Source organism: Montipora capricornis, unplaced genomic scaffold (assembly GCF_036669925.1).
Source record: "Montipora capricornis isolate CH-2021 unplaced genomic scaffold, ASM3666992v2 scaffold_476, whole genome shotgun sequence".
In the NCBI taxonomy this organism is placed as follows: Eukaryota; Metazoa; Cnidaria; class Anthozoa; order Scleractinia; family Acroporidae; genus Montipora; species Montipora capricornis.
This window is the reverse complement of record NW_027180213.1, coordinates 97,501-110,000: the sequence shown is the minus strand read 5'-3', so window position 1 is coordinate 110,000 and position 12,500 is coordinate 97,501. Positions and strand designations below refer to the sequence as shown.

Genomic DNA, 12,500 nt, shown 5'->3' with positions numbered 1-12,500 from the left:
CATTGTCAACTTTGGATGCCCTTTTCTCTGAACTGTTGAGGAAGAGAGTCACTGCACTTATTTGTAAACCCACCCACCACCACCACTTTTGGTATGGCACAACACTGTTAAATTGAAGGCCCAAAACTGGCCAAAAGGCCTGAACTTTATTTTGTCAGCATAGTGAGAGACCTCTTTCTTGTACTTATACAGTAATCCACTAATGGTGAAGTAAGCTTTACAATAAAATTGTTGTTGTGTCAATGGTGCACAGTCAATCTTCATATATATGACTTACAGTTTCAGATTTTTTTGCCATCTCCTCAGAATACTTGTGTGGGATGTGAAAAATCACATTATTTCTGTACACTTTGAAGGCTGGAAGGTACTGAGTGATAACTCTGCTTACAAGCACTGCCCATTGCCACACAAGGTTCTTCTGAACTGCTGCATCTGGTAGAAGGTCCAGGTACTCTAGGTCTGCCAAGCGTTTTTGGGGTTTTGTTGACTCTTTGGATGGAGTAGCCACTTTGTCAACCACAGCATACTGGTGGGTCCAATGCAGTGATCGGTTGACATGGTCTTTGGTTTGGATGCGAGCACTTATGTTAAGGTCAATGTTGTCCGCAACAATCCTGTAAAGACATTGTGAAGTTGCCATTAAGTACTTGACATTTCATGGTAAATATGTAAATGACATCTCTTCATTTACCACTGAAACTAGAATGCATAAAATTTAGTCTTGAGAAGTTATAGCCTGCGAACACTGTGTTCGCAGACTAGAAAACTTACTAACATTTCTTGTTTTATTATTTTTTGCAATGCTGAAATTCAAGTGACATATTGTTCTTAATTCTGTAGCCGCATAGTGTGGCTTAATTTACATCTACGACATCACCTTTCATAATTAACATCAGCATTGTTAACATTGTTATCGTATTATGTTTAGCCTTTGATAACAAACTTGCTTACTTGAAAAAGGGCAGCCTCTCGTTCTCCAACTGCCTCAATGTCAGGTCGAGAACGTCCACGGTAAAATTGCTTTCCTTTAAGAGTTGTCGTGTCTTCTCGAGATGCTCTATGGTCCGCTGATAATTTTCAGGACTGTACCAGTCGTAACCCTCCACGTTAGCCTCACTGACATCAACGTCTAACTCTAGGTCCATGTCGTCTTCCTCTCTTTCAGGAATTTGCTTTCGTTTCACCTCTTCAAGAAGCAGCTTAGCGCTTTTATTGCACTCGATGGATTTCCGCCAAATAATCGCCTTATGTTCGAAATTCTCACCCATTCGCTGTTGCAGAGCAATCATTAATTTGAAGGACATACAAACACCCAGTGGTTTAACCGCCCAAAGTCTTTAAAACTAACACCACTGTGGAAAAGAATTGTCGAAATCCTGTACGCAACAGCAGACATAGATGGGTTTCTACAGCGAATTAAACAAGACAATGCCAGAGCTACTGCATTGACAGCTCTCTCGTTCTCCTCTTCAGAGGCCAAACTCGTTAAGTCTGATGCCTTACATAACGCTGCATACAAAAGTGGACAATGTAATTCTACTTCCTTGCAAAGGGTTTTATTGGAAAAAACAGCAAGTTGATCGGGGCTGTTGTATTGCAAACAACTGTCAGCCTTTGAATAATTCTTGCACTCGCGTGCAATCTCTTGTGAGAAAGTTTCTTTCAGTTCCGAGACAAGAAGTTCGTGCCTAAAAGAAGCGTTCGCCACAGCTTTCCATTTCCCTAAACTGATATTCCGAATGACATTCTGGCTCTCTCGGTCGAATTTACTTTTAACGGAGACGTCTCCATTTGGATAGCAAATGACAACCTTAACTGCGGCCTGACCTTGCGATGTATCCAGATCATCAACATTGCACCGCGACAGCACGTGGGAATGCACTGCCTTGGAAAATTCTCCCTGCTTCGTTGAGTTTTCATCCCCCAGAGTGAGATTTCCTGACCCTGGTATTCTGCCCTTCTTTTCCTGGCGATCGAATCCTTAACGATTTATTTGGTGGACTACTTTTTGACGTCGGCGACAGAACTGCAAGGAATTTCCTTTTGGTACCTTCAAGAAAATCGCAATTCTTTGCGTCGTTTTCCCGGTCCGCTGTTTGTTGCTCAGATCCTAAACGCTTTGAGATGAATTCAAGCAGTGCACAAAGATTTTTTATTTTCCTGAGGCAGACATTACAAGCAAGTTGCGAAGACCTCACAGAGTCAATGACCGTAATTCCCGCTATATTCCTAAGACGTTCAGCCCACACAACGCCAAATGACTCGTCTCTTAAAGACGGCTTGAAAAGATTCACAAAAGATTTTGACGTACTGCTGCCGTAGTTGACCCTCAGATTGGTTTCACATACTCTGCAGACGTCGGTTGCACAATTTTCTTTCTTAGGTCGACCTCTTTTTACAGTTTTCAATTCTTTTCGATCGGCCATACCCGCGACCGCTTAAGTGTTTATCCATATTCAAACCGATATTTTTCGCGCGCTCCGGGTTCCCGCGAAAAGTAAGCAATATTTTCATTGGCTGACATTTGACAGGCAGACAGTCGTGGATGTTAACCGTTTGCATATTAATGAGGGGGCAAGACGAAATAAACAATGGGCTGGCTGCAGGCGCTTCCTCTTCCCCTCTCCCTCGCGCGTTTCGCGCGCGCCCAATTTTTCCCTCTCCCATCCCCTTTCTAGCGCCTGCCACGCAGGCTAAATTGTATGAGGCGTGCCACCCGCCAGTTCAAATACTAAAAATTAGGATACTATAACAAATTAACTGCATGGTTAGACCTACTTTTCAAGTTACATCGAACTGTATGAGGTGTGCCACCCGCCTGTTCAGATGGAAAAAAACTACATTATAGTATACTATGACAAATCAACTGCATGATTACTGACAATAAAACACTTACATTGTAAACTGTAAAATGTGATCATAGAGTATACGTATGATCTGCAGCCGAACTTTCTTGGAGGCATAATGTTTTTTTTCCAGTTCATTCTGTACATTGGGAGGAAAATCTGGAAGAACAAAAGGACAGGGCCAGGGCCTCCTTGATAATGAGGGCACCTCTGACATTTGCCCAACAATGTTTCTGAAAAAAAAAGGCAAAAAGTGAATAATACTGGCATATACTCTACCAATGGTCCAGACTCCCCAAGAACATTTATATTTAGCTTTAATGTCATTATGAATGACTTTCTTTGAATGAATATAACAGAATTTGCATCTGATGATAATCATTGAAAAGAAAGTTGTAACACATTATCAAAAAGGAAAGATGATACAGCCAAAAATTTACACAGCAAATCAAAACAAAGCAACAGGGGATTCCTTAAGGTTTGAAGCAAGAGGGCATATGGGTTTAACACCTGGACAAAGTATTGAGAAGGCCCAGAGGGCCTTCCCTCCTAGGGGGATCTGGGGGCATGCTCCCCCTGGAAATTTTGAAATCCTCAAGCTGCAGAGATGTGTTTTCCTGCATTCTGAAACCCAAAGCAATGTTCTTCAACCACAGAATATCACACCATTTTTAGACAATTTCATGATTTGATACCAATATCCGCAAGAGAAAATTAATATTCATTGACATGACACGAAAACAGTGCACTCACTACTCTGACTTTTATCAGCTGGAGGCAATTCAGCTCACGAGGAAAAATATCAGTAATGTAATGGGTGCTTAGACTTAAATCCGTAGATAAACAATGACATTTAGTTGCAATTTCAACCCGTTTCGAAAGGTCATACATGTATTTATGACGAAAGGCTTGGTTACTAAAAATAGCACTGACCATCAAAAACCGCAACAACTGTTTATGAAAGGGAAATTAGTGACGGCGATCGACCACGATCATTGCTAAACATGCAACATTGGGACATTCAAGATCGTTAGGCAATTTGTTTTTCTGAGTTGAATGTGGCTTATGAAATTGAATGCAGCGTATGAAATTGTGATATTTTGAAAAGAAACAACAGACTGTTGATATCTTGAAATTAGCCTGGCAAAGTCCACAACTGGTTAGTTTGCCTGGTGCCCAGCCCTTAATGAAACCCCTGGAAGCAAGATAGCATGTATACATACTTAGAAGCTGCTGGTTCACAATTTGACCTGGTGGTTGTTTCTCCTGATTTTGTGTCAGATTTTGCCCTCTTCCTAGGCCTATTGACACGCAGAATAACATTTCAAAATGAGACTTAGAAGCAATGGTAATTATCACAGGAGCTATTACACATACATTATGTGTGTTCTATGAACAAAAAGAAAATCTAACAGGATTCTTGGCTGGGGAGTAAAATCGGTGAAATTAAAGGATGAAAGATTTTAACAAATTGTTTCTTATGGGGCCAAGTGGATCAACATATTTCTCCATCCCATGTATGCCATGTTCGAGTTACCCAGTCCCAAGGATGAAATCTATAATTAAAAGTCTTAGAGAATGTTTGCTGAATTGAAACTCATAAAAGGGGGTCTCTTTAAGCAGTGACCAAATGGTTGTGGAATTATATCAAAGCAACAGCTCAATAATACCATAGAACTCAAAAAACAGAAAAGCCCAGTTACTGCGCTGATGGGCGAAATTAAAGAAGATTAAAACAGATTATAGTCAGGTAACCTTGAAAATGTCAGCCGAACTTTCAAATTTATCTCAACAATTTATATTTGTGTCATTTATAATGTTCAGAAATCGTCCTTGTTTGTTATGCACCTGTGATTTAACCAGTAAGAAATTGCTGCTCCACCTGGATGCCATGTCTTTGTCACTTTGTGACCTTTTATCCTTATTGTCCTCTCTCAGTTTCATGCAATCCAAACTAGCCATCATAGATTTGTAATGCATAATCCCATAAATACACTATCTCAGAATTTTTGGGTGATATTTAGAATGTTTATGAATATGAAAAGGGGCAAAAGGAGAGTGATTTTAAGGGAAGGCGAGAAAAATGAAGATTTAAGGTGATTAAAAATTAAGTTTGGACGTTAAAAATTAACGGAAAAACACCAAACAGTCTGCTCTTAACATGGCATGCACCTGCACTGTAGTGGACTGTTCGAGTGTTTGAGAATATGGATAACTCACAAATTAATGTCATCTGATAAGCAGAAGCCACTCCTAAGGGCACTAAGGTCTCTGTGAATGTCTTATTTTCCCTTTTTAGTTTCTTCATCAAATCACGTCTTATTTCATTGACATCCAGGTTAAATGCCCCCTTAAGGAAAATAACAGAATTACCTCCTCAAGTTTCGTTGAAAGGGATGGGAACAGGATAGGTTTGGGCAAACTAAACCCACAAAGGCATCAGGCACCTGATGCCCACATCTCTTACAAAAATGGACCTGTCTATTGCCTGAAGATGTGGATGGACAGGTCAAGGCTATTGCCAAGGGATTTACTTTAGCATGTGAAATGTTTTCAACAGCACTGGATGCAGACTGAGGAAAAGAAATTATGTTAGGCTCCTGTTTTCTGTTTTCCTGTGGCAAAAGCTTAAGAAGCAAGTCAACCGTGTCATAAAGATTACCACCACAGGATTGAAGGGCACAATGAATTCCCTCCCTGGAGTACTGGGGGAACATTTGTAAGAGAAGATCGCTATTGTTTTGGGTATGTTTTGTAATGGTATCTCTCTGATTCCACATATTACTCATTTCTTGAGTCTCAGTCTCAATGAGTACAGATTCGTCAGCTTCATCCAACTTATCATTTGTACCTGTTAGGCACTTTTCCAAATGGCAAGTTGGAAGTTGGGGAGGAACGATTCCTAAGGATGATGGAAGGCCAAAATCCACATGTTCCACTGTGGTGTGGTCCAAATCTAGACCAAGTGTCATCAACTCTGCCTCTTGCTTTGCATAGCTCTTCAAAACCCTCTCACTTAAAGGCTTCTGTTGGCTGACTCTCCAGGCTTGTGTTGCCAGGGCCATGTTTCCTAAAGGACTTCGAAGCTTGTCCTCTGTAGTCATGTTGGCCATATAATTATCGACAAACTTGTCGTACTGGGACAGGTCCTTTCTTCTGTCTTTCAATTTCTCTATTGTGGAAAATATCACAATTCAAAATCCCCACAATTTCATTGTATCCATAAGGTATGGGACAAAATGGTACCCAGCAACAAATTTGGCCATCCATACGAGTCTAAATCCACATGTCCACACTCATGACAAATCAATTCAACATCTTTCTTTATCTCACAAACAATTCTCCAATGCACATTTCAAAAGGAGGATAGCCCATTTAGCCCTTGCATGCCTACCAGTATTTTAATAATAATAATAATAATAATAATAATAATAATAATAATAATAATGATAATAATAATAATAATTCTTATAATATATAGTGCTATTTATTTCTCACTCTAATGAGGCCTTTCGTTATCAGTATTGAATTGACTTAAAATTTAAGGAACATTTAAGACAAAATATCTGTTACATAGCTCACACAGAGAACAATCTAAAATCATATATTTTTCCATGTCTGGAACTCTGATAAGGTTCTATCACTTCCTATGACGTTTCCATGGTTGTGTGAACAGAATGATAATTTTGTTAAAGTGACTTCATAATGGGTAGGGCCAGCTTGCCAATAATTTTATCCAATTCTCATTGTCTAAAATTGATAACGATGTGATAATATTCAACCACCCAGTTGTAAGAAGTAGGATGACAGCAACTGGGCCAAACCCCAAGCTGTAAATTATGTGATGAACAAATCCCAAACACTATAACTATTTATCTGTTGTTGCAGGTGAGCGTCATATGCTTATTAATGTGCATAATTTGCTACATGTGCAAAGATCAGTGGTGCAGCTTGGTCCTCTTTGGGCAAATTCATCGTTTGAATTTGAGGATGCTAATGAAGACTTGAAGTCCTTGTTTCATGGTTCCTAGAACATTGATATGCAGGTAACAACAGCCCACACACTTTTCCCATACATAAAACAGGAAGAAAAATGTCAGATGTTTTTATTCAATATTTATTTTACATTACAATTGCAAGGCACATGTAGCTACAGGTATGTTCACAATTATAACAATTTAATCAGCGACTTCCAAATTTCAATTAAGAATATAATTAGCTGAAATTTGGGGTACAGAGCAAGTAAGTTACTGACTGTTTGAATTTATTTTTGTTAGAATTTAGTTATACTAGATGTATCTTTAAATTGTATGCAGATTAATTTATTTTAAATTTGACTTCATATTCTCTTAACCCTTACATGTACTGTAGTTTAGGCCTGATATAATCCAGAGTGGAATCTTTTCAGTTATATCACCATTGTTGTACTTATTTGAATCATGTTATAAGGAACTACTGTGCATTTTGGTTCTCAGTGGAAATTCACAATATCTTGCATTTATCCTATGCAGGTTGACCCCAATTGGAAATGGTGTTTTTGGGATGGGTGCTGCTAGCAAGTGTGCATTGGCAAGGAACGTTAAGGCCAAACTGGTTGAGGTCCTTGGGGAGATACCTTTTGGTACAGTTAAAAGGTACAGCAGGATAAAGATTTGGAGGCAGGTGTTTCATAGCAAAGCATATTCCCGGTTATCCAAGAGGAACAGTTACGCTGTGGCATACAGAGAGAGGGTGGATCAGCTAGAATCCTTTGGTCAGATTCAATTCTTCTTGCTCTATCAACCACCTTGTATGCATCAGCTATCAAATTTCTGTCAGCTATGTAAGGAAACACCTTTTGCAGTGATATGCAGATTGGAACCAGAGCAAACTGTTGAGTTTGCTGATTGTGAATCTGAAATCACTTTAAGTCACATCCAAGCTGTAAGGAAACCACGGTGAGAACAGGTGTTTAATTGAGAGTCAAACTTTATGAAGCTACTAACTTATAATTGACTGCATGTTAGTATATAAAACGTTCTTTACATACGTTTGTGATAAAAATATGTGTTTTGTTAGTGCAAAGCTAAGAATACAAAAGGAACAGGGCACCGAGAAGTAGTTTCAATTTGAATCTAAGGGCTTATTTGTTAGAAATATAATGTAATGTGAGGTACCATTAAGTTCCAGGATATTTGTACTTTCTTCCTGTTTTTCCTCAAAGAAGGGGACCGACCTGCTGAAGAACTGTAGTGTTCGTAAGCGCCACAAAATCCGGATGTTCCGTGACACATCTTGCTTCGATGCCATCAAAGTTTAATTTTGCAACAGCTGGGAGGACCTCTCTGCAGCAACGAAATTCCCTCGCACTAACGAGTAACTCATTGTTGCAACGGTTACAGGAACACCTTGTATTAAAAAGAATAAGAAATTTAACGGGGAAACAAATTGACCAAGAGGTGAGAAAGTTTAATAACAAAGTAGGCAAACTAGTCTACAAAAAAAGCAAATAATGTGACATAATCATGACTGTATTTTCAACAGTTTTCTATACCAGCGCAGAAATCCACAAGTTATGTTATATGAAAAGAACGCATATACATTTAAAATATTCACCATGTGACAACTGCAGCCTCTCGATCGTAGCGAGCCTCTAAAACTGCAGGGGACAAACCATCTTCATCTTCCTCCGAGTCCCTCTCATCAGAGTCACTATTGTGAACGGCAAGTGGTTCGTCTTGATAAGGTTCAACTGGCCCACCTGCCATCAAAATGCGATCAGAATCTTAGGATTCCCTCTTCTGTTCGCTATCCTCGCTCGATGATCGAGAAAAGGAAGCCATTTTTGCACGTACAATGTAAGTTATCAAGCTAGGCCCTTCGTTTACCGAAGAAACTCACAAGTCTACCCAGTGACGTCACAATGCGTACTACTGCTGATAGATTCGTGGGCTCTAGATCTGACTTTTGTCGCCCTCGATCACGGAGATTTCGCATTAAAAAAAGCCATCAAGATAAGCTCAATTTTTTTGCATTATTAGGTTTTTTGCTCTAAAATACATTGGACTAAGTGTAGAAGTGAAAAATATCTGACTCTTTTTTCGCTTCATTAGCACTTTAACCTCATTCTTCGCTCGTCCTTTGTTAATCTTGCTGAAGTAGATGCCCCCCCCGGTGGATGGTTGCTGATCTGTTAAATCTACACTGACAACATCCACAGCACTTCCCTCTTCTTCCCATGGGCATTTCTCCAATTCTGAGTCACTTCCGTCATCTTCTGTGGCACGTGTACTGTCAACCAGGATTTTCTCTGGGAGCAGATATATACTTCCCTGCCCAACGATGCTTAAGACTCTTTCTGCAGTCATGGAAATAGAATCTGGTACGTTAGGCACAACCAGTTCCCCATAGCAAGCTTTAACAAATGTGAAATTTGCTGCTTTTCGTTGGAGAATGGGAAATACCTTTTTGATTTTCTGCCTTCAGCTGTCCGATATCCCAGCTTTTATCCACAGGAAATTGGTGCGCTATGAAGCCGTCGTTCTCCAAGGTTATATGGGTCCGATGAGTGGGAACAGTTTTACAATCAGGAGCAGGAATTAAGACAATATCTTTATGCACAATATTCACTGAAGACTTTCATTTCTTGGACTTTGAGCGAGAAGCTGATGAACTTTGTCGTTTGCTTGAGCCTCGCGCCGCCAATGATGGAAATGATCGCAGTAGTGCCTGAGTTACACTTTCCGATGAACCTGACGAACGCAAGATGGCCGACGAGTTAACTACGCTAGATGTACCGCTGTCATATTGATTTAGTATTCTGTTTGCTTGCCTTGCGATATTGGCCAAAGCTTCTAGAGCTTTGGTCCTCTCTCCCGCCATATTGAACACGAGTGCCTTAGTGAGATTCTTCAGGCCTCGTGTAATTGACATGATGTGTCCAACTCGAGGCGCGTGATGCATCATAGCATACGAAATGAAGTTTAGCACGCAAAATAAAGTTTAGCACACGGAATGCAGTTTAGAATGTCTTGGTGGCAAAAAGGAAATGGAGATGTGAGTTCGGAATGAATTTTCGGAGTTTGCTATGGTTCCAACAAACTTCCCATATGAAATAAAACGTTTGGCATGTATTTTTGACGTTTAGCATATGAAATTTAAAAGGTTTGGCATGTATTTTTGACGTTTAGCATTTTATTTGACACATCGCAATAATGTCCAATACGGCTCCCCATAGTATTTACTTAATCCTGTTAAGTCTTCCTTATTAAGACTTGGTCGTTCCCCACTTCGTACGTAGTCGTAGATGACAGACGAATTAGCAAGTTCTCCTTCCCAAGGAGTTGAGTGCTCGGGCAAACTGAATTCGGTCATTACCATCCCAAGGCTATACATGTCGCTTTGAATGGTTGGTTTTGCCCCCCTTTCGAGAAGTTCTGGTGCTGTATATGCTGCAGTACCCATGACAGCGTCTTTGTTCGAAGTTCTGGACGGCAAGACCGAGACAGAAAACTGTTCAAAATCAAACCGAGCCGTACCAAAGTCACCAAGTTTCACCAAGTAGTTTCCCTCTCCGCCATCACCGATGAATATATTTGCTGCTTTGAGATCACAGTGGACGATGTTATTGTCATGAAGGAACGCAAGTCCAGATGTTAGTCCATGCACGATGTGCACTCGAATGGACCAAGCAACAGGTTTCAATTCATGGACGTCAAGTAATTCTCTGGCGTTATGCACCTTGGTGGCTTCTCCCTCAATGGTGATGTCTGTTTCCAGTAGTTCGGTGATGAGTAGTGATCGCGTAAAATCCATTCCGAAATGATACACAATGTTGGGATGATGGAATTTTTTTAAGCATCTGATTTCCTACAATTGTAACGATGTTCGTAGAGTTTGTCAGGCGAATCTGAAGGTGACATATGGGAACTGTGTGGCGAAATCCTGTGTAAATATATTTAAACCGTCGACGAGAAAAGAAATATTCGGAGTTGTTTTGAGCGAATCTCTGAAGAACGTTGGGATAACAGTGATTGCTTCTCACAACGAGTCGCAAGTGGCCTGCAATGCCTGTTATCGGAAGATCAAAAACTTGTGTGAACTTTTCCCATTCATAACTACAGGTTTAGCGCAGAAGAGAGAAGAAAACAAGGAGAATTCCGAAGGTGCGAAGAGAAAGTTATTCGACGTTTTGTCGCCTGCAGTACGCAGCAGTCCTCCTAATCGAAAAAGCGTAAGAACTAATTCTCCTGAAACAAAAAGAAATGAATAAGTAATGGAAGCGTCCAATGTGAAGAGCAAAAAATCTCTACAATTTGACGACCGCAGAAAAACCGGCGATTTTTTTAGAGCAGTTCATTGCAGTTGGTGTTTTCAGGATGGGCTGCTGCTAGCAAGTGTGCATTGGCAAGCAACGTTAAGGCCAAACTGGTTGAGGTCCTTGGGGAGATACCTTTTGGTACAGTTAAAAGGTTCAGCAGGATAAAGATTGGGAGGCAGGTGTTTCATAGCAAAGCATATTCCCGGGTATCCAAGAGGAACAGTTACGCTGTGGCATACAGAGAGAGGGTGGATCAGCCAGAATCCTTTGGTCAGCAGTTCATTGCAATGTGTTGTCTAAATGCAACATTGACGATTTGGATATGTCATTTGTATATTAAAATATACAATCCCTCACCTTAAACCGGTCCATGATTCAACTGTATGCGACTCATCCACAACACAAGCCACTAGACTGCTACTGAAAGTAGTGTTCTTCTTCAGTGATTGAAGAAATCGCTTATCTGTGGCACTTTCCGCTGATGCATAGACAACATTAAAATTCCCTCCTTCGATGTCTTCCAAATTACCTAGCTTCTGAGCCAAATTATAAGCAGTCAAATTCATGGCTTCGATTTCCATAACCTGGTCGTTAATGATACTGACAAGAGGCATTATGACTAACAAAGAAGCATAATTTCTTGGTCTTTTTGCGAGCAACACAAGAAGCTGAAAAATTGGACTCTTTCCATAGCCTGTTGGCAAAACGGCTAAAAGATCCTTTTTCTCAACAAATGTCTCATCGCCGTCTTTTGCTCTGCTTCTAGGATGAATTTGATTCCATTTTCTTCCAAAGATCGCATCGTTTCCTTCGCAAACCAATCCGCCATGTTGAATATTGAATTGAGAAGACCGATGCCCTTGCATGACAGGTCGCTAACCAATCAGAACGACGGATCGAGTAATTCATAAAATCTGACCAATCAGGATTTTTACGTTGATCTGGTGGACGAAAAAAGCCGAGAAAACAATAGCGTCCTTGCAGGCCGTCCCTCCTCCCTCCCTCCTTACACTACGGCCCTCCTTTCTACGGCCTGCCACGCAGGCTAATGTATTCTTTACAGGCAACTTCTTCAATAGAACCCGTATCCCTACAAAACGTACCTTTGAACACTCGTGAGGTAGCACCGCTTCCTATCTGCTCGCTTCCTAATTCCACTTTTTTGGGGTCCAATGTTGCATCATCTCCCCCAGCAGTGATCCTGACGCCTCTCTTAACAAGCCTTGTTTGCGGTGGAGTCAGCTCAGCTCTAGAGTTTACTAAGAGGACCTAAAAAAGACAGACAATACAAAAGTTAATTGCAAATCTCCAGTTTCTCTTTTGTTGCAGTTGTTGCATGAAGATAAGCAATATTA

The 12,500-nt window shown here is 40.5% G+C and overlaps 1 protein-coding gene across 1 annotated transcript in view; it reads right to left on the bottom strand.

Moving 5' to 3' along the window:
* LOC138036299 (uncharacterized) overlaps nt 1-1,289 on the bottom strand; it is a 2,506-nt gene extending 1,217 nt beyond the window's left edge. The window contains exons 1-2 of the mRNA XM_068882630.1: nt 952-1,289; nt 278-614 (exon numbers count right to left, since the gene is read on the bottom strand). Of these exons, the coding sequence (XP_068738731.1) occupies nt 278-614; nt 952-1,289 (675 nt within the window). The remainder of the gene's footprint in view (nt 1-277; nt 615-951) is intronic.
* Nucleotides 1,290-12,500: the final 11,211 nt, after the last annotated feature.